At 41.1% G+C, this 23314-nt stretch overlaps 2 protein-coding genes across 3 annotated transcripts in view; one reads left to right on the plus strand and one right to left on the minus strand.

Annotated features, from left to right (window-relative positions):
- Window positions 1-23314, minus strand: part of LOC126354396 (uncharacterized) — a 206305-nt gene that overhangs the window by 16047 nt on the left and 166944 nt on the right. The gene's annotated exons all lie outside the window — the stretch shown is intronic.
- LOC126354395 (FAU ubiquitin-like and ribosomal protein S30) overlaps window positions 1-23314 on the plus strand; it is a 35493-nt gene that overhangs the window by 7746 nt on the left and 4433 nt on the right. For both annotated transcript variants that reach the window (XM_050004006.1, XM_050004005.1), the window contains exon 3: window positions 11473-11667. In XM_050004006.1, coding sequence (XP_049859963.1) covers window positions 11473-11667 — 195 coding nt within the window. The remainder of the gene's footprint in view (window positions 1-11472; window positions 11668-23314) is intronic.

Consider the following 23314-nt stretch of genomic DNA (forward strand, 5'->3'; position numbering starts at 1 on the left):
ATAAGTCAAACTTTAAGCATGAGAAATTTCAAAATCATATCTTCAATAACAAGTTGGAAATTTGGTGTCAAAGTTGAACTATGCCAAAACGTGGTTACACTTACCCCACTTCACCCTATACATAATATTGGTTTTAATATTTTGATGTACAGTGAAACCTACACCTAGGTTTCATCCATACTCTGTTCCTTTATACTAAAGCTCACTGATTTTCTTTCTGTTTGGGCTTCAGTTTTTTGTGCCACACTTTAAATGACCATAACATATTGCATTTTATGTTAGTTACTCCTTTGCAAAAATTCTAACCTCTCTGAAGATATTGTATCTGTGCAATTTATTGTCCCTAAATAAAAAGCAGTAGAACAGTTGAGGTTTTAAGGTACATATTATTGTTTGTTTAGTTAAACAAGAGGTAGCAGAATTTGGGTGCAGAAGTAGCTTGGTATGCCCCCCGATTGTAACCTGTAGGTTTCAGCTATACCTCACTGCAATTTACCAGTTACAGTAAAATAAAGATCAGTATGCATGTTTCACATGCACATATTAAAACCATAAGAACTTAGGATTAAGGTATCTTCATACTTATCTATAGATCTACTTCATCTACAATTGTCTAGTGTCATCATGACAATGGTGAACTCTAAGGTGCTACAGAAATTCGTCCTGGAACTAGTACACAATTAATGAGAGATTTTTTATTCGTACTGCTTTCTGCTCATTTCATAATCTGTTGTCCTGGTATCTAAATTAGTTGTAAACTTCCACATAATGTAGGCCTACCTCCGTCAAATCATTGATTCCTTTATATGTCCTGCAAAGTTGTATTGGTTACTATTACATTTTGTTGTTGTTCTTTAAGATGTGCTAAACATATTTCTCATTTTGGCAAGTTTAACTTAAATTAGAAACTATTTATATTCTGATTTTTTTTTGTTGATAAACAACATGTTAATGGAGTAATTGTAAATGGGCCAAAATTTTACAATAGTATGAAAATAAAATAAAAATTAATGGGTGCAGGAATCATTAAATCTGTAGCAACTATGGACGCAGAACCCAGGTTCAAAGAAAATCAAGAAATTGTCATTCCATTGACTCTAGGATTATTTCTGTCCATGTATTGCTTCTTTCACCTCTGCCAGTGATACGTTAATGTAAAATCTGGCAAGCTGCACGATCGTTTGGAGTCCATGTTAAACATTAGATCCCTCTGTAACTGGAAACATAAGTCACTTGGAAGGTCAAAAGAAGGCAAGAGGATACTCATGGTTGCTACAGGTTCTGGTAATCGGGGAATATCAGGGAATTTCAAATGTCTCAGGGAAATATGAGGGAAATTTGAAGAGAAAAAAAAAGCACTGGAAAGATCTCGTTTTTGTCTCAGTGGATGAAATGGTTTGTTTACTGAGATGTCGTGCATTGTCGCAGGCTAGACGCAGCTGAGTACATGCACTTCGTCCCTAGTCCCTCATTCTGACTCCTCCTTCCCGTTCTACCATTTCCCTCAGCTTGCAGTCAGTGCTGCCACCACTTCTTGCTGCTAGCCTAGCATCTGCAAATGAGAGGCAGGAAGGCATGAGGAGTGGTTTGTTTGGATTTGATTCTCAGAAATTGTTGATGCAGTGGCTGGAGATGGCAGTCATGTGTGAATGAGTTTTCAGAGTGATTATGTGAAAGTGTGTGTGCGCCCTCATTTACTGACAAAGGCTGTGGCCAAAAATTTGGTTGTGAAAGTGTGATAGTCATTTCTACATGCTGGCGTGTGGCTCAGCAATTATCTACATCGTGAGTTGTTACCTGTCATGATTAGTACTGATTCTCAGGGTATTCGCCCAAGTTATGAGTTGCATGGGTTGATCACCGCGGTCTCATATCATTAACATGGTGTCTGTGACACATGAATAGCTGGCCACCCAAGTGGACCTACATGATGGGCAAAAACTGCAGGCCATTTCTGTGGGATATCTCTATTGGGTTGGGCCTACTAATCTGAAGCCCATTGTTTCCCACTAATGTGCTGGCTCTGTCCTTTGAATCTTTTCACCGATCTACCAGCAGGCCAGGTCTGTTTGTGTGCGACATAATGCGGCAAATTTTCATGGTTTATCCATGGACCCAGGACTGTGGTGTCCCTCAGCAGGCCAGAGACCATATTTTGGCACTCTGAAAGTAGTTCATGTTTTAGAAAGTATGGACAGTAAGAGGAAGAAAATTGTGGCAATCGCTAGCAGTTTATACGCTATTTCCGCGTATATTTCTCGAAAGAAAGATCACACAGTACCTGTAAAATGAAATGATTGTGTGGCATTGATGGCCGGGAGGCTCCGTCTGGGGAGGTTCGGCCACAGGGTTGCAAGTCTTTGGTCAGGTGACACCACATTGGGTGACTTGTGTGTCAGTGATCGTGAAATAACACGACACCCAGTCCACGAGTGAGGAAAATCTCCATCCCGGCCGGGAATCAAACCTGGGCCCACTGCATGGTAGGCAAACATGTTACCACTCGGTAAAGAAGACGAACATACAATTCCTCTAAAATAATTGACATGACACAGTGGGTAACAATTGACAATAACAAACGTAGTAGAACCAACATTTTGTTGTTGGTCATCTATGGTGCTGATTTACACAACTCTTCCTCACCTTATACACTTCTTTCAAGAGGCCTACTTTTTTTCTGAGGTTACGTCTGATATCAGTGAAGGTATTTTAAATCTGTCTTGCAGACTCCAAGGAAATGTCTGTTTTTGTCACCAAATGTCTTTCATTTTATTGAAATAAAATTACATCAGGTCTTAATAAAACACACATACCATTTGGCTTGTTTTCTCCACCTAAAAACAGTTTATTACAAAAGATGTTAATGTTAGTGCTTAAGATTTTTGCTCACATGTTTAGAAATACAGAAGTTCCCACTTTTTTTGTCAACATATCTTTATTCAACCTTGAGATCTCAAAATTTTTCAGGGATAAATGCCAAACCTTGTTGGAAAACAGGGAAATATCAGGGAATTTCACTTAAAGAAACTTGGGACAACCCTGATACTACCTACAATACAACCATGTCTAGTCAAGCACTGCAGTGTTCAAATCACCCTAATAGTATCCCAAACAGTGTGTTTTGAGATAAGGAACCAATGTTTAAAAACTGATTTTGTAGATGATATGAAATCTTGAATGAGCTATGTGTGTGATGCACATGTTCATAAGCTGCTTGTGTTTCATAAGAAACAAGTGTCACCGTTGGTGACAATACTTTGGAAAACAGTAGACAATAACTTGTGATTTGTTTAATGTGTTCATCACTGTTAGCAGTTTGCATGATTCTCAGCGGAGGGTTGTTACCCAGTGCAGATACTTGCAGACATGCATTTAATATGTGATACAGCAGGATATAAGATCCAAAAAAAATAAATGACTGTAATGAGAGAAGTTTTGTTACAGGCTTCTTCCTAGTTCCAATAAATTTATTGCCATTAATAAAAAAGCTTACAAGAAATGCTCATGCAAGCCACAGAGCCAGAATTTGAGGAGTGAAAATTCATCAATAAGCAAATGTTAACTTGCCCATGAGACTCCTGTGGTAAAAATTAATGTGTGGAGAATACTACTGGACTGATCCAGTAGTATCCAATTATTGATAATTATACCTGTATCATAAAGTTCATTACATGCAAGCATGGGGGCCAAATGATGTTGGACACAGAGTTAAATTGTGCCAGTGGACTGTCAGCATAGTACAGGACTTCTTGCAGTATGTATAGTTCAATGAAGATGTCATTTTCAACTTCGGTGGTCTTCCCATTTCTGGCCATAGCCATGACTACAGTGATGAAAACCCACATCTCTCACTTGTCTCACGTAACAGCCACCAACTTGTGGCCTCGAAAGGTACAAGATTAACCAATAGTTTATTTGCTCCTACCCTGTTTAAAATGACAAGTACTTTGGACAGGTCAGGAAAACTGCTGGTGAATCCTGTTGATACCTAGGACAGATGGAGGGAATATTTGGAAGAGTTGCTCAATGTAGGTGAAAATACGATCAGTAATGTTTCAGATTTCGATGTACAATGGGATAGGAATGATAATGGAAATAGGATCACATTTGAGGAAGTGGAGAAAATGTTCAATAGATTGCAGTGCAATAAAGCAACTGGGGTGGATGAAATTACGTTGGAACTAATCAAATACAGTGGAATGTCAGGTCTTAAATGGCTACACACGATAATTGAAATGGCGTGGGAGTCAGGACCAGTAGAGAAAAGATTGTAACAACTACAGAATTCTCTCTTTAATCAATGTTGTGGGTAAAATCTTCTCAGGTATTGTTGAAAGGAAAGTGCGAGTATTAGTTGAGGACCAATTGGATGAAAATCAGTGTGGGTTTAGGCCTCTTAGAGGTTGTCAGGAGCAGATCTTTAGCTTACGGCAAATAATGGAGAAGTGTTAAGAGTGGAACAGGGAGTTGTATCTATGCTTTATAGATCTAGAAAAGGCATATGACTGCGTTCGCAGGAGGAAGTTATTGTCTGTTCTACGAGATTAGGGAATAGGAGGCAAACTTTTGCAAGCAATTAAAGGTCTTTACATAGATAGGCAGGCAGCAGTTAGAGTTGATGGTAAATTGAGTTCATGTCTCAGAGTAGTTTCAGGGGTAAGGCAAGGCTGCAGCCTGTCTCCAGTGTTGTTCATATTATTTATGGATCATATGTTGAAAACAATAGACTGGTTGGGTGAGATTAAGATATGTGAACACAAGTCTCACATATGCGGATGACTTAGTTGTGATGGCAGATTCGATTGAAACTTTGCAAAGTAGTATTTCAGAGCTAGATCAGAAATGTAAGGACTATGGTATGAAGATTAGCATCTCCAAAACGAAAGTAATGTCAGTAGGAAAGAAATATAAACAGATTGAGTGCCAAATAGGAGGAACAAAGTTAGAACGGGTGGATGGTTTCAAGTACTTAGGATGCATATTCTCACAGGATGGTAACACAGTGAAAGAACTGGAAGCGAGGTGTAGCAAAGCTAATGCAGTGAGTGCTCAGCTACGATCTACTCTCTTCTGCAAGAAGGAAGTCAGTACCAAGACTAAGTTATCTGTGCACCGTTAAATCTTTTGACCAACTTTGTTGTATGGGAGCGAAAACTGGGTGGATTCAGGTTACCTTATCAATAAGGTTGAGGTTACGGATATGAAACTAGCTAGGATGATTGCTGGTACTAGCAGATGGGAACAATGGCAGGAGGGCGTCCACAATGAGGAAATCAAAGAAAAGCTGGGAATGAACTCTATAGATGTAGTAGTCAGGGCGAACAGGCTTAGATGGTGGGGTCATGTTACACGCGTGGAAGAAGCAAGGTTACCCAAGAGACTCATGGGTTCAGCAGTAGAGGGTAGGAGGGTTTGGGGTAGACCAAGGAGAAGGTACCTGGATTCCGTTAAGAATGATTTTGAAGTAATAGGTTTAACATCTGAAGAGGCACCAATGTTAGCACTGAACAGGGGATCATGGAGGAATTTTATAAGGGGACTATGTTCCAGACTGAACACGGAAAGGCATAATCAGTCTTAAATGATGGTGGCGGTGGTGGTGGCCCTGTTTAAATTGTCCTTGTGGTATATATTAGATGTTCTGCAGCAGTTTTTTTCTAAATTGCATCTCTCGTTGTCTTAGAAAGGATGTGGTTTACACACGACTTCACTGTCCCTATTCAATATTAATGACTGTGATCACTTGAACAATAGATACTCGTCATTCCTCATGCTGTCCCATGCTCACAAGATACATCGCCAGTAAATTGTCCTGTGGGGTTATGTGACATCATTGATGTATGAAACCCCAGCAGAAACTGAAGAGGAACTGGTTGCTAGGGTCCTAGCTGCCTGTCCTTGGATATTTGAAGCAAAATTTTATGTGCCATTATAATACAAACATTGAGACTAGTGGTTGAAACTTTGAACTGTTGCTATGGGTTAACTTGTTGCTGTAAGAGATGAGTTCCCTTTTTCATCCTAGCCTCCTGCTCTATAACCAAAGAGGCAGTGCTTTTGTCAAGACACAGATCTTCTATTTTTAAGGAGAGGAATTCGGTGCCTAATGTGGCCATCATGTTATAGGCTGTTTGTTGCTTCCCTCAATCATTTAAGATGAAGGTCAACACACTTCTTTTGACAAAGTTGCAGGTATTTTCCTTCACCATAGAGTTTCTTGTTCTTTGCTCCTTTGGATTTGCTGCTTGTTTATTAGGTCTAGTGATGTCTGTAGTAGAGTTGAATTCTTCTTGTCATTTTTTACACATCATTATGGATACATTTGTTTTCTGTTGCTTATTATTAAATTTTCTTTCCATATATTGTTCAGCTTTTGCTGACCAGTTCATCCAATTCTTTGATCATGTGTGCACTGACTTCATCAATTACCTTATTATTGCTCAATTCAGATACTGCTGTCTTCACTTACAGTACTCACTGTACATGTAGACTACTGGAAGAGAATGTCCCCACCCAAATAGTGTTACCCCTTTGTAGTTCAATAATATTAAAGTTAAGAGGCTCAGTTTCTTCCATCTTAATTTTAATTGGAAGCGAACTGAATCTTCATTTTTAGTAAACCCACTTTGGTGTGTTGGCTTAGTTGGTTACGTATGTGGATGGTAATAAGTGTACCTTTTGTCTTATACTTCTTACAGCATTGTGGGTATCAAAAGTAAGCCCATCGTAAATCATTCTGTATATGGAACTACTTCACCAGTTGGAAAATAAAATATTTAATATCTCACATCTCCCACAATTTGTGATACAGCAGTTGTTTTATTAATTTTTCATGTATACTTTTTTATATCAGTTAGGTGCTCACTTAGCCAATATATCTCTGCTGCCGAATCTTCTAGTTTTGGTAGCGGATACAGCAGTGGCAGATACAGAAAAACCCCAAGGAGGGGGCACTAAAGATATCATGAGCTACCTTTACTTTTACCGTAATAAAAAATAATAGGCACATGCAAAGTTTAAGAAAATTTTATTTAAACTGATTATAAACATCTACAAGACAATACCACATTATGATATGAAAAAGTTACAATTGTGGTTCTCTTCCTTAAATGATGAATTCTATATGCCTATTCTCTCTTCTTCCCAAGCATTGATCCCGACTTGCGGGGTCTGCTGGTTAATTGGATGTGGCATGTTAAGGGGTGGCTGGATGCCCTTCCTGTCGCCATCCCATAACCCCCACCCGGGAAGGAATTAGTGTACTCCAACTGTCTGTGTCTAGTGTAATCCATGGAATAGTGTGAATGTGTTCAGATGTCTGCAAACAGTGTAACTGAGTCAGAACAAGGGGACTAGCCCAGTATTCACCTAGTGGGGTGTGGAAAACAGCCTAAAAACCACATCCAGGCTGGCCGGCACACCAGCCCTCATTGTTAATCCACCGGGTGGATTCGATCCGGGGCCGGTGCGCCTACCCGAGTCCAGGAAGGTGCATGTTAATGCTCTCGGCTACCCTGGTGTGTGAATATTATGCACCTATTCTTCCTGGCAAATTGGTTAATTACATCATTAAATACAGTGATGCAGATGCGCGTGCTACATAGTACAACTATTCAGTAACTGGATTCATTCAAGTCGACTGACGAAAGAAACGAACAAATAGCGGGCTGGCTGACTGGCAGGCGGTGTGGGTGGCAATGCGGGCGGGCCCGCAAGGGGGGGGGGGGGGGCATATATGTATCCACCGCTGAGATGCAGTAGGTGGACACATTTCAGAACCACCCTCACATTTTGTAACTGCTTTGGCTCAGTATATTTGTGAGCGGATTAAAAATTTGGTGTTGCCTTAATTATTTCAAAAGCAACAGTTACTAATCCTACTTTTGGACATGCTGACCTAGAGTAAGCCAAACGAAACATTTCACATAAAATGTACAATTTTATTGGTCGCAGACAGAAGATGGTTACAATGTAACCTAGATACTTACAGAAGGTTTTAGCCAAATGACTAGTCAGTAGTTTTCATAAATTCCACCTCTGACTTCCTTGCACTTTCGAATTCTCTTGACAACATCTTTTGTAGCTCCTCTGAAATCGCCTTGTCGTTCTTTTATGAGAGCAGCACAATTCAGAATCTGAATTATCATTGTGTTTCTTATGTATACATTTTTTGTGTAGACTTCACCTTTCAACCATTCCCACAGGCAAAAATCTGAACGTTTAAGGTCTAGGTAACTTGTTGACTGAGAAGCATGACCATTTCTGCAGATCTGTCATCTAGGAAATGTTAGATTTAAATGCTGTGTCAGTTGATGACTAGATTGTGCAGGGGCTTCAACGTGCTGGTAGAACACACCCATCCTTAGAACCAAATGAACCTCTTCCAATAATACTGGAAGCTCATTTTCAAGAAAGTCATGTGATTGGTCCCTGTAAGAAATGTAGTGACAGAACAAGCTGGAAGGTTGCATTAAGAAAATCTTTCACTGGGCGAACAACATTGAAATGTTGCCTCCTATTGCGTGAAAGCAGTTATTTCCAAACAGTAGTGCTCTTCAAAAGTGGGACCACAATCTGTACACAGAGGTTTTGATAATATGCATATGTCACAGTACACCTGACAGGCCCTCTAGGTGTATTTTCTTCAAAGAAGAATGGATCAAGAAGAAAGGTGCTTGTGAAACAATACCACCCACACATAAATTGACTGCAGTGGCTCTTCATACACAATACATGGTTTAACAGTACCCGACATTCAGCAGTTCCATGTATTCGCTGCACCCTTTAATGAAAAATTTGCCTCATCACTCCGTAGAATATTGCCTGGTCACACATCATAGCCAGCCAATAGCAGAAATGAAAGAACAAATCCAGAACGTTCATACCGATCGTAAGGTATCAGTTGCTACGCCGTCTGGACCTTTTACGCATACCATTGTAAAATAGACTGCAGAACTTTCTGTACTGTTGACCACGGGATGGACAATTCTCGTGGCACTAATGAGCAGCAGGACTATCCAAGGCAGGTGGTGTGTAGCCAATTACACCAGCAACAACTTAGTCAATAATTTGTCGGGATAGGACACATTCCTCTTTCAGGTGCTACACAAGCGCACCCGTCTTTCTGAATTTCATTATATCTTCCTTAAATCATTTAAAGACATCAGGTCTCTCCTCAGATCTTTCAGTCGGCAATACTCTCTCAATGCAGCACTGTAATTTCTGCTGTTCACATAAGGCGTGGCCACAAATGGGACAAATTTGTTTTCCCGCATAAATTGGTTATGCGGTAATGCATTAGCGTATCTACAAAGTTTCACTGCCATACAGTAATTGCAGCCCACACTGGACCTCTGTGAATAGCTGCACTTCATTGATAAACACCCAGTATTAAAAGTTGATCAAACAAGATCATTGTATGCTCTAATGGACCCCCTGCCTCAGGAGCAGTAATGGCAGAACATCTGAGGGGAAATTTTAAGCATATTTAATGTAAATTTCCTGGTAGTGCTGTAGTATTTGGTGCAGAGTTCAACTTCCCACTTATAAATTGGGAAATTCAAGTGATTAGGGCAGGACAGGGATTCTTGGGAAATTGTTTGAAATTTCCTTGACCAGTTACGGAACCAATTCGTGAAGGTAACATTTTATACCTGCTGCTGACAAATAGATGTCAACTTTTCTATGCAGTTGTCGTAGAACAGGAAATCAGTGAATACAGCAAGAGCAACAGAAAACAATTTCAGATTACTTGAGTGGTCAGCATGAAAATATCATCTCCAGCACTAACAGTGGTGAGTGTCAATGCATAAAGTTAAAGAGCATTGTAATATATGCTTTAGACAAGTATCTTCCAAGAAAAGTAGTGAGGGATGGACAAGACCTGCCCTGATTCCCCCATGTTAGAAAGCTGTTCAGAGCTTTACTGGAAATTTAAATCTAGCTGAAGTCTCACAGAGAAGCAAATTTGAAGAATGAAGTGAAAATTTACATCAGGAGAGCCATGAGAACAACAAATTCGAAAGTAAAATTCTTTCTAGCTACCTGACACAAAATCGTAAGAAGTTTTGGTCATATGATAAATTGATGAATGGATCGAAGCCACCTGTCCAGACTGCTGTGACCATAATGGCGTTGAAACAAAGGACGACACAGAAAAGGTCAAAATACTGAATGCCTTTTACCAAATCAGAGGATGATGGCACTGTAGTGCCTCCTGTATTCGCCACACAAATGACAAAATAGCTGATAATGAAATAAGTGAGCATGGGATGCAAAATCAGCTGAAATCACTCAACATGAGAAGCCCACTGGATGTGATGGAGTACCAGTATGCTTCTGCTCAAATCATGTAAAAGAACTTGCCTAACTTCTAATGGCAGTGTACTGTAGGTCTTTTGGAGGAGCAAAGTGTTCCCGATGATTGGAAAAAAGCACAAGTGATTCCTGTTTTCAAGAATGGTTGTCGAACACACACACACAAAACTATAAGCCTATATTTCTGATGTTGGTCGGTTGTAGACATGTTTTATCTTTTTGTGTTACGACATTTCTGGTTACCAAAAATCTGTTCTGTAGGAATCAACAAAGATTCTGAAAACAGTGATCTTGTGAAATGCAGCTCGCTCTGTACCTTCATGAGACCCAGAAGGTGGTAGATACTGACACCGGGATAGATGGCGTGTTTAGCTTCATGTGTCACAATTGATGTTTTTTGGTACTGTTGTAAGTTTTTCATTATTTAAATCAATGATGCTGTGTTCTTTGACTTCCATAAGGCAATCAATACAGTTCCACGCTGCCACCTAATGAACAAAAGAAGTGAATACAGAATATCAGACCAAGTGTTTGATTGAATTTAAAGGTTTCTAGCAAATGGAATATAAAGTGTCATTTCTTAGTGGAGAGAATTCTTCAGATGTAAAAGTGGCTCTGGGCATGAGTATCAGAGGTCTATTATTTTCCTAGAGGTAACTTCCACCATATTCTTGTATGTGGGACACCAATACGTGTAGAAATCGTGCATGGACTTGTTGAAGGACCACATGCTACCACCTTCATAATGTCTGCTGGTTCATGCATGCTGCACACCTGTCACACAATTTAGTCAAAATGCAAGTGAACACTCTTGAATCATGTACTCTGTGGTTAGCAAATCATCTACCGTATTCTCTCCAAGCAGTAGTAGCGGCAGCATTTCCATTAAAAACCTGTACACAAATACTGCATGGGGATTATCAGGATTTGTAAATAGATGCAGCATGCTTAAACAATACAGTAGTATCAGACAACAAATCACACTCTCAGTTGAAAAATTTTGTTATAGAAACTCAAGAGCAACTTTGAATTATAAATATTAATTGTCTATGTTCTATAGAAAGTTTCAGTGTTTTGTTTTATTTCACAGTAACTTAAAGTATTGTTATTTGGATTATGTATTACAGGAGACTGATTTAATCTACTTTTTTGCAGGATCAAATCTGTCACCTGGAAGGTGTGGAGAATGTTGGTGATACTTTCTTGTACTGTGCTGGATCTCCATTAGCAGATGATGTTACAGTGGCTGCACTGCCATCCCTCGAATTAGATTTCACTGTTAGCTTAAAAGGAGGAAAAGTCCATGGATCCTTAGCTCGAGCAGGGAAGGTTAAGGGTCAGACACCAAAGGTAAGACTTGAATCACTGAAAGAAGTATTGCATGTCTGCCTCAAAACAGCTACATGTAGTTTCTCCTTATTTGCAGAATGTTTTGGCAATGTGTACTTAATCACTTTGCATAGTCTCTTAATGTTACACATTTTTCCTCATCTGCTGTAATTGGTGTTACTGTTCTACCATCAACCCTACATAACTTTATAAGGAGTATTTGATACTGCTTTTTGTACTTCTCTACTGCGACATTTTACACTTTGCTCTTTGGTTGGTAGTTTTTGAACAGAGCAGTGATACTTTAGTAGAAACTCATAATTTAATAGCAGTGTTACCAAGTTATGCCTAAAATATTTTCACTCTCAGCTGAGTGAACGGTTTGTTCAGTTATAATTTGTAGGGTTTTAGTTTCCAGTATGTTGTAATAGGAAACTGACAGCAAAGCAAAAGTGGAGTGTAGTTTCATGGTAGGGAACAACAATGAACAATAAGCAGAGAATCTATACACAGTAAAAATAAAGACTAATATTAACAATGTTTGCTATAATGAGAGCTTTTACATACCAGTTACGAGAGTTCCAAGTATCAGAAGTTTCTCAAGAGCATTGAGAGAAAGCTAAGAACTAGGAAGACTTAAAACACTTGGATTAGGACACACAATACTGTCCATTTCATAATGATTAACCCCAGGCTTTGAGCTCATATTCTTGTTATATTGCATGATAAAAACTGATGTGTTGTACTTTGTTGGAATTGTAGAAATGTCTGCTGGTATTTGGTGTATGAATATTATATTTTAGTTGAACAGGCAAGGGGGGGGGGGGGGGGGTGATGTACATGGTGATATTTAAGAGAAAGTGTACTTCTCAAGCTTTTTTGGTGAGTGTAAACTTTGAAGAGTCACAGAAGCAAGACCATAATTATGTTAACTGTTTCCTTTCCTTGGTTTAAAGGTAGACCTATTCTCCATTTAAAGGTTGATTTTTGTTGGTTTCCAATTAGTCCTTTTGTCATAATAATAGTGGATGTAGACCGCCACAATTCATGTAACACTGATACTTATGAAAAACGTGGAAATTGTAAACACCAGCTCTGTTTTTGTCTTTTACAGCTGTTATATTTTTATGAATGTAACTCTGTTTAAAACACTAATAGCATGTGTTTAATTTATTCGCTTTTGTGTCCGTACGTGCCGTGTGCTCATGTATGCTGTGTACTGGACCTCTGAAAGTATTTCCATTTCATTGGTGCATGTTTTACATCAGAGGTTCCCCTCAGATAGAAAACAACCATGCTACTAGTTGTTGTTTAGTACTCGTTTGAGGAGCTTTTTGTGATACAGTTGTACTTATTTGAAACTATCATTTAGAGTTCTGATAAGTCCACAGTGATCATTCAGCATGCTTACTTTGAGACCGAAAAACAACAGGACGCGAGCACTTCCATGTCACAGCCAGTAAAGAGAACTTTTAAATGTGTCAATAATGGTGAAACTACAGTGAAGCAAACTTCAAAACAATATATCTTGTGTAACCAATAAGAAGTTCTGGCAGACTACACAAGTTTGCATTGAACAAGTTCATGCAGGGAGTCATAAGAAGGAAAATCCCCAACTTCAGTGTGGAAAACCAGTTTTCACCAGTAGCAGGTGTGTTGAAAAAGGTGAAGACTGAAGTGAAAGGCTTTCCCGATAAGAATCAAAGAACCTTTTGGTGTGCTATTTGGAAATTGGGCTTCAGATTCAAAAAGTTAAACAAAAAATCTGTGATGATGGAATATAACTTATTCACAGGAAAAAGAAACCAGTTCTTGTGGGAAATCAGATACTTGCCAAACACTGATGGACTGTATATTACGTTGATGAGAGTTGGTGTGGTGCAGATTATTCCAGAAAATTTTGATTGCAGGAACAAACAGAACTTAGATACCAAAAAATGTATATGATAAAAAATAAGCAAAATATAAAAACTGAGTAGCCCATGCGCAAGATAGGCAACATAAAGGATAGTATGAGCTCAGGAGCGTTGTGGTCCTGTGGTTAGTGTGAGCAGCTGCGGAACCAGAGGTCCTCGTTTCAAGTCTTCCCTCAAGTGAAAAGTTTACTTCTTTATTTTTGCAAAGTTATGATCTATCCGTTCGTTCATTGACATCTCTGTTCACTGTAATAAGTTTGATGTCTGTGTTTTGCGACCGCACCGCAAAACTGTGCGATTAGTAAACGAAAGGACGTGCCTCTCCAATGGGAACCGAAAACATTTGATCGCAAGGTCATAGGTCAACTGATTCCTCCACCGAAAAACATGTCTAATATATTCTGTACGACACTGGTGACGGCATGTGCGTCACTGACAGGAATATGTTGTCGACCCACCTAACTTGTACACTTGGCGAATGGGTAAAAAGATTCTTCTACCTTGCCCGATTTAGGTTTTCTTGTGGATGTGATAATCACTCCCAAAAAAGTGATGAAAACATAAGAGTTTGTCACATAAACTGCAACAAATGAATGCAACAGTTTCACAGTCGCACAGTTTTTCCTGTGCTCTGTCAAAACATATATTTTTAACGTTTTCAAATTTTTCCGTGTGTAGACTGTCAAATTCTGCATGTGTCCAAGCAAACCTGAACACGTCCTGGAATTTTGGAGAGCAAAGTTGATTATGTGTGAGTGCCTGAACTTTGATAATTGACACACAATCATGTATACAATACTGCTCTGTGTACCTGTGCAGCTTCTCAAAGTCATAGTCTTTTCACAAAGTATTTCACTTACCGAAAACCAAACACATGTAACGGTTGCACAAGAGGTGTACAACCTGGAGGAATGTAATCACGTCTGCTCCCACACTAAAATTGTACAAAGCCTGATCCTCCTGTCCTATATAGCTGTCAAGGAGCAATGCAAAATCTTTTCCATGTAAGGAGCAATCACACGTTCATTAAAGTCTTTCACTAATCTTTTCTCCATTTTTCCCGATGCGCTGCAATTCACAGTGACATTCGGCGTTTGCGTAAGTACACTATTCATCTGTTGCTGAACTTCTGGTCCAAATACACCTTTTTTACCTGCAAACATAAATCAAATGTAGGTAAAAGAAATCCTGCTTTGTTCGGAGCATATTGTGTGGTATAACTATGTGAAGCAGCATGCAGCTGGTCTACAGTACATTCTGTGTCGCCTTCTCCAACTAACGATAACGTGCGGGTAATCTTCCTGCTCGTAATTTTGTATGTTCTTTTGAATGTGACAAGCCAATGTGATGAAGCCTTGAAGTCCTGGCCGATTCGTTTAGTGTAATGCAATCTCCAAATCTGTAGGTCTGTATCATTCACTGCACTTCATTTATTTCTGACTTTAATAAATTGTTGGTAGACATGGTTTTCTAGTTCACTGAACTTCTGTCTTCAGGTTCCACCTCGTTCCACGACTTCTTTGAAATATTTAATTGTGCTTTTTTCCTCCACCCCTTTAAATTTCTTAAATTTATTTGTTACTTCACTCAATAATCTATATTTGCGTCTATTAATTGATTTGGACAGTAACCTGTATTGGAGCATTTCCTTCATGTACCCAAAGAAATACCATCAGATTGAAGTCGCAGATTGTCAACAATCTCATCATCTGGTACATACAGCCCTGCAGCAATCAGCAAGCGTATCATCATCACCACACATACTGTTTATCAACAAATGTAGGAAATAATCATAGAAATGTTCGACAATCGTTCGATTCCTTGGAAAATATTCATTGACCTTGTTATTGAAGTCACGAGCTATATTTGCTGGATTCATATTGCCCACGGAATACATCTCACTTATTTAATGCACTCTCGTCCAAAGTAGCGAACAGTTAACTGCGAGCCAGGGAGCCTCATTAGCAGGAATACTCTCTCTTCCGTGCGCTGTAGTCGACTGACATCGTGTGTTTCGATGTTTGTTTAGGTGTAGCGTCCCCATACTACGGTGCAGTTACCTTGCATCGGACGGACGGACAGATAATAATTGTCGGAAAATAAAAACATTAAACTTTGCACTCGAGGGAAGACTTGAACCAAGGATCTCTCGTTCCGCAGCTGCTCACGCTAACCACGGGACCACGGCGTTCCTGAGCTCACACTATCCTTGGTGTTGCCTATCTTGTGCAAGTACTTCTCAGTTTGTATATTTTGTTTATTTTTTTCATAGTTCCACACAACTTCTTCCTGTTTTCTCGATTGATCTGTGTCAGTTTTTCAAGGCCTATCCACTGTGACAACTTATAACTAAATCTGACGGGGTTGTGATGGGAAGGTTCCCTTGTTAGTGCACAAGGAAATTAAACTTCTGTGGTTGCCTCTGGCATTCTGCAAATTCAGTGCCATTAGACTTATTTGGGTCTTTGTCAAGAACAAGGTAACAAAGGAGAACAAGAATTGTAAGATAAATGATACTTTGCAGTTGTGTTGCTCCGCACTGGTAAATGTCCCCCAAAGTGCATGCATGCGTGCGCACTCCCATGTGTGCTCAAGTCTGTTAAAATTGCAGCTAGTCCTCATAAATAATGAGAATTAATCACTGAATTTTTGAAATAGAGGACTCTTTCTTGAATTGGAACAAAAATGGAAGAGGTGGGTGTGTATAAAAAAGGGGAGTTCAGTGGAAATCCACATGAAATAATTTGGTGAACTGAAATGAGGGTGAGAAAAGACAAGGAGACTGAACAAGGAGGACTAAAATGCTAGAGGTGCGAATGTAGGTGGTTTTAAGGAAATGAAAATAAAAATTTGAAAATGGTGTAACATAATTTTATGCGAATGAATAGTAGTAACTGTCAATTACAAGAATGAAAAATATCTGACCAGTACTTACTTTTAGGTGGTAAAATTCCTAGTACTGCCAATAAACATGTATGTGCTCTGTCTGTCAGTGGGTTTCTCTCAGCTGAGAGTCTTGAGTAATGTGTCCTGCCTTTCCAACCTCCCTCAAGAAATCCTTTACCCTTTCCCGGAGGAGGAGTGCATGAGCTCCGAAAGCAAGGATTATCTGTATCCACAAGACTTTGGAAACAGGTTGGAGACTATGGGTCAAGCTGCTGGGAAACCATTCTGGAGTGTAATAAGCAGTCTCTGAAAGGGAGGTAAGAAGGAATAGACAAGTATTTTGGACAGGTCAGGAAAACTGCTGGTGAATCCTGTGGATGCCTTGGTCAGATGGAGGGAATATTTTGAAGAGTTGCTCAATGTAGGTGAAAATACGATCAGTAATGTTTCAAATTTCGAGGTAGAATGGGATAGGAATGATGATGGAAATAGGATCACATTTAAGGAAGTGGAGAAAATGTTCAATAGATTGTAGTGCAATAAAGCAGCTGTGGTGGATGAAATTAAGTCGGAGCTCATCAAATACAGTGGAATGTCAGGTCTTAAATGGCTACACAGGATAATTGAAATGGCCTGGGAGCCGGGACAGTTTCCATCAGACTGGACAAAAGCAGTAATCACACCAATCTTTAAACATGGAAACAGAAAAGATTGTAACAACTACAGAGGTATCTCTTTAATCAGCTTTGTTGGTAAAAAAAAAAGGTGCTAGTATTAGTTGAGGACCAATTGGATGAAAATCAGTGTGAGTGTAGGCCTCTTAGAGGTTGTCGGGACCAGACCTTTAGCTTACGACAAATTATGGAGAAGTGTTATGAGTGGAACAGGGAATTGTATCTATGCTTTATAGATCTAGAAAAGGAATATGACCGGGTTCCTAGGAGGAAGTTATTGTCTGTTCTACGAGATTATGGAATAGGAGGCAAACTTTTGCAAGCAATTAAAGGTCTTTACATGGATAGTCAGGCAGCAGTTAGTTGATGGTAAATTGAGTTCATGGTTCAGAGTAGTTTCAGGGGTAAGGCAAGGCTGCAACATGTCTCCACTGTTGTTCATATTATTTATGGATTATATGTTGAAACAATAGACTGGCTGGGTGAGATTAAGATATGTGAACACAAGTCTCACATATGCAGATGACTTAGTTGTGATGGCAGATTCGATTGAAAGTTTGCAGGGTAATATTTCAGAGCTAGATCAGAAATGTAAGGACTATGGCATGAAGCTTAGCATCTCCAAAACGAAAGTAATGTCAGTAGGAAAGAAATATAAACAGATTGAGTGCCAAATAGGAGGAACAAAATTAGAACAGGTGGACGGTTTCAAGTACTTAGGATGCATATTCTCACAGGATGGTAACACAGTGAAAGAACTGGAAGCGAGGTGTAGCAAAGCTAATGCAGTGAGTGCTCAGCTATGATCTACTCTCTTCTGCAAGAATGAAGTCAGTACCAAGACTAAGTTATCTGTGCACCGTTAAATCTTTCGACCAACTTTGTTGTATGGGAGCGAAAGCTGGGCGGATTCAGGTTACCTTATCAACAAGGTTGAGGTTACGGATATGAAAGTAGCCAGGATGATTGTAGGTACTAGTACATGGGAACAATGGCAGGAGGGTATCCACAATGAGGAAATCAAAGAAAAACTGGGAATGAACTCTATAGATGTAGCAGTCAGGATGAACAGGCTTAGATGGTGGGGTCATGTTACATGCATGGGAGAAGCAAGGTTACCCAAGAGACTCATGGGTTCAGCAGTAGAGGGTAGGAGGAGTCGGGGCAGGCGAAGGAGAAGGTACCTGGAATCGGTTAAGAATGATTTTGAAGTAATAGGTTTAACATCAGAAGAGGCAGCAATGTTAGCACTGAATAGGGGATCATGGAGGAATTTTATAAGGGGGCTATGCTCCAGAATGAATGCTGAAAGGCATAATCAGTCTTAAATGATGATGATGATGATGATGATAATCACTAGTATTACGAATGTAAGAACTGGCTAGCTGTCTCCTTGTAATAATCAGTTAAGTTTTTCCAGTGATATGAGCCACCCCCCAGTCTCCTGCCCCAATGAACCACACTCCTTGCCGAGGTGTGATGGCTCATGCACCTCAACGATACAGTTAGCTGTACTGTAGATGCCACCACAATGGAGGGGTATCTGTGGAGGGACCAGACAAAATCTTAATTCTGGAGAGGGGCGGCAGCCTTTTTAGAAGTTTCATGCACAGCCATGTGAATTATTGACTCATCTGTTCTTGAATGTAGCCATTCTGTGCTACTACTTGCAAACAACTGAAAGCAAGGGGAAGTAGATGAAGGTGAAATGGAGGATATGATACTGTGAGAAGAATTTGACTGAACATTGAGAGACCTAAGTTGAAACAAGGCCTTCAAGTGGACAACATTCTATCAGAACTACTGGTACCCTTGGCAGAGCCAGCCATGACAGAACTATTCCATGTGATGTGCTCGGTGTACGAGATGGGTGAAATGTGCTAAGAATTCAATTACAAAGAAGGCAGTTGTGAATAATACTGAACCATCAGTTCAGTAAATCATGGGTGAAGTGCACTAACACAAATTACTTGCAGAACAGAAGAAACTGGTGGAAGCCAATCTCGGGAAAGAACAGATAGGGTTCCAGAGGAACGTGGGAATGCGCAAAGAAATACAAATGCTACAACTTATCTTTGAAGATAGATTGAAGAAAGGCAAATATGCATTTATAACAGCAGAAAATTTAGAGAAAACTTTTGGCGATGTTGTCAGGACTACACTCTTTGAAATTTTGAAGATTGCAGGATAAAATACAGAGTGTAAAAGGTTTTATACCACCAGATGGCAGTTATTACAGTGGAGGGATCTAAAAGGGAATGAATGGTTGAGAAGGAAGTGATGTCAGTGTTGTAACCTATCCCAAATGTTGTTCAGCTTGTACACTGAGCAAGCAGTAAAGCAAACCAAAGAAAAATCACACACTAAAAGTATTAGACTAGTTTTGCTATTTGGGCAATAAAATAACTGATGATAACCAAAGTAGAGAAGATATAAAATATAGACTGGCAACTGTAAGAAAGAGAGTTTCTGTAGAAGGAAATTTGTTGACATCGAATATAGATATAAGCGTTGGGAAGTATTTTCTGAAGGTGATTGTCTGGAATGTAGCCTTATACAGAAGTGAATGGTGTACAATAAGCAGTTCAGACAAGGTGTGAATAGATTATTTCGAAATGTAGTGCTACAGAACAATGCTGAAGATTAAATGGGTAGATCATGTACCCAATGAGGAGATACTGAATAGAATTGGAGAGAACATAATGTGTGACATAACTTGACTAAAAGAAGGGAATTGGTTGATAGGTCACATTCTAAGACATGAGGGAATCATCAATTTAATATTGGAGGGAAGCATGATGGGGAGGGGTAGTAAAAATAGTGTAGGGAGACAGAGATCAATACAGTAAGCATGTTGAAATGGGTGTAGATTGCAGTAGTAATTCGGAGGTAAACAGGCTTGCACGGGACAGATAGCATGAAGAGCTGCATCCAGCATTTGGACTGAAGATCACCACCACAACAGGAAAGACATTTTCCTTCCCCTCTCCCTTTCCTGCTGTAGCCCCCTTCCACTCTGCCAGGTCACCAGCATGTGTATACATTCGGTGTGGTGGGGCTGTTATGTACCTATCTGGCTAAGCCCCTTAACAACCACCCTACTGATACCTGAGCTGTTCTCTCCCTGTGTATGACAAGGAGTGGTTGCTTGTCTTCTTGGAGCACCAGAACTCCTAGCAACTATTGCCTGGGCGCTTGCTGTGGTGCCCCTGGTCACAGTGGATGGCAACAGGGCAGATGCTTGGCGCATGAAGAGTATCAAGCTGCAAAAATCTGGCCATTCTCAAACAGGAGTCTCTTCGAATGGTGAAGGATCATTGAATGCTGCTTCGTATGATCCGGCAGCCTTCCCTTCCCTGGCTACACCATGATGGGAAGAGGGAGAGGCTTGCCGTCTTGGGATGAAACACTTTCCCCACTACCCCATCTGTAGTAGGACGGATTGGGACACATTCTCTGCCACAAAGCCAGTGTTTTTTGTGGAGAATATCAAGGAAAATAAGGTGCAATCATCTCCCTGTTGATCAAAGCCTCTTCTGCTGTCCAGTCTGCAGCTCTTCGTGCTTGTGATTGTCTTGGCAATATCCCAGTGTCTTTAGAATGAGATTTTCACTCTGCAGCGGAGTGTGCGCTGATATGAAACTTCCTGGCAGATTAAAACTGTGTGCCCGACCGAGACTCGAACTCGGGACCTTTGCCTTTCGCGGGCAAGTGCTGAACCAACTGAGCTACCGGAGCACGACCACGACCGGTACTCACAGCTTTACTTCTGCCAGTATCCGTCTCCTACCTTCCAAACTTTACAGAAGCTCTTCTGCGAAACATGCAGAACTAGCACCCCTGAAAGAAAGGATACTGTGGAGACATGGCTTAGCCACAGCCTGGGGGATGTTTCCAGAATGAGATTTTCACTCTGCAGCGGAGTGTGCGCTGATATGAAACTTCCTGGCAGATTAAAACTGTGTGCCCGACCGAGACTCGAACTCGGGACCTTTGCCTTTCGCGGGCAAGTGCTGTACCAACTGAGCTACCGAAGCACGACTCACGACCGGTACTCACAGCTTTACTTCTGCCAGTATCCGTCTCCTACCTTCCAAACTTTACAGAAGCTCTTCTGCGAAACATGCAGAACTAGCACCCCTGAAAGAAAGGATACTGTGGAGACATGGCTTAGCCACAGCCTGGGGGATGTTTCCAGAATGAGATTTTCACTCTGCAGCGGAGTGTGCGCTGATATGAAACTTCCTGGCAGATTAAAACTCTGTGCCCGACCGAGACTCGAATTCGGGACCTTTGCCTTTCGCGGGCAAGTGCTGTACCAACTGAGCTACCGAAGCACGACTCACGACCGGTACTCACAGCTTTACTTCTGCCAGTATCCGTCTCCTACCTTCCAAACTTTACAGAAGCTCTTCTGCGAAACATGCAGAACTAGCACCCCTGAAAGAAAGGATACTGTGGAGACATGGCTTAGCCACAGCCTGGGGGATGTTTCCAGAATGAGATTTTCACTGTGCAGCGGAGTGTGCGCTGATATGAAACTTCCTGGCAGATTAAAACTGTGTGCCCGACCGAGACTCGAACTCGGGACCTTTGCCTTTCGCGGACAAGTGCTGAACCAACTGAGCTACCGAAGCACGACTCACGACCGGTACTCACAGCTTTACTTCTGCCAGTATCCGTCTCCTACCTTCCAAACTTTACAGAAGCTCTTCTGCGAAACATGCAGAACTAGCACCCCTGAAAGAAAGGATACTGTGGAGACATGGCTTAGCCACAGCCTGGGGGATGTTTCCAGAATGAGATTTTCACTCTGCAGCGGAGTGTGCGCTGATATGAAACTTCCTGGCAGATTAAAACTGTGTGCCCGACCGAGACTCGAACTCGGGACCTTTGCCTTTCGCGGGCAAGTGCTGAACCAACTGAGCTACCGAAGCACGACTCACGACCGGTACTCACAGCTTTACTTCTGCCAGTATCCGTCTCCAACCTTCCAAACTTTACAGAAGCTCTTCTGCGAAACATGCAGAACTAGCACCCCTGAAAGAAAGGATACTGTGGAGACATGGCTTAGCCACAGCCTGGGGGATGTTTCCAGAATGAGATTTTCACTCTGCAGCGGAGTGTGCGCTGATATGAAACTTCCTGGCAGATTAAAACTGTGTGCCCGACCGAGACTCGAACTCGGGACCTTTGCCTTTCATATCAGCGCACACTCCGCTGCAGAGTGAAAATCTCATTCTGGAAACATCCCCCAGGCTGTGGCTAAGCCATGTCTCCACAGTATCCTTTCTTTCAGGGGTGCTAGTTCTGCATGTTTCGCAGAAGAGCTTCTGTAAAGTTTGGAAGGTAGGAGACGGATACTGGCAGAAGTAAAGCTGTGAGTACCGGTCGTGAGTCGTGCTTCGGTAGCTCAGTTGGTACAGCACTTGCCCGCGAAAGGCAAAGGTCCCGAGTTCGAGTCTCGGTCGGGCACACAGTTTTAATCTGCCAGGAAGTTTCATATCAGCGCACACTCCACTGCAGAGTGAAAATCTCATTCTGGAAACATCCCCCAGGCTGTGGCTAAGCCATGTCTCCACAGTATCCTTTCTTTCAGGGGTGCTAGTTCTGCATGTTTCGCAGAAGAGCTTCTGTAAAGTTTGGAAGGTAGGAGACGGATACTGGCAGAAGTAAAGCTGTGAGTACCGGTCGTGAGTCGTGCTTCGGTAGCTCAGTTGGTACAGCACTTGCCCGCGAAAGGCAAAGGTCCCGAGTTCGAGTCTCGGTCGGGCACACAGTTTTAATCTGCCAGGAAGTTTCATATCAGCGCACACTCCGCTGCAGAGTGAAAATCTCATTCTGGAAACATCCCCCAGGCTGTGGCTAAGCCATGTCTCCACAGTATCCTTTCTTTCAGGGGTGCTAGTTCTGCATGTTTCGCAGAAGAGCTTCTGTAAAGTTTGGAAGGTAGGAGACGGATACTGGCAGAAGTAAAGCTGTGAGTACCGGTCGTGAGTCGTGCTTCGGTAGCTCAGTTGGTACAGCACTTGCCCGCGAAAGGCAAAGGTCCCGAGTTCGAGTCTCGGTCGGGCACACAGTTTTAATCTCCCAGTGTCTTTACTCCTCACCAATCTCTGAATATGATCCAGGCAGTCATTTTTCGTAGGGACTTTGTCCTGCAAAGTGATAAGTAACCCTGGACTAATCTGG

This window comes from Schistocerca gregaria, chromosome 3, assembly GCF_023897955.1.
Source record: "Schistocerca gregaria isolate iqSchGreg1 chromosome 3, iqSchGreg1.2, whole genome shotgun sequence".
NCBI lineage: Eukaryota > Metazoa > Arthropoda > Insecta > Orthoptera > Acrididae > Schistocerca > Schistocerca gregaria.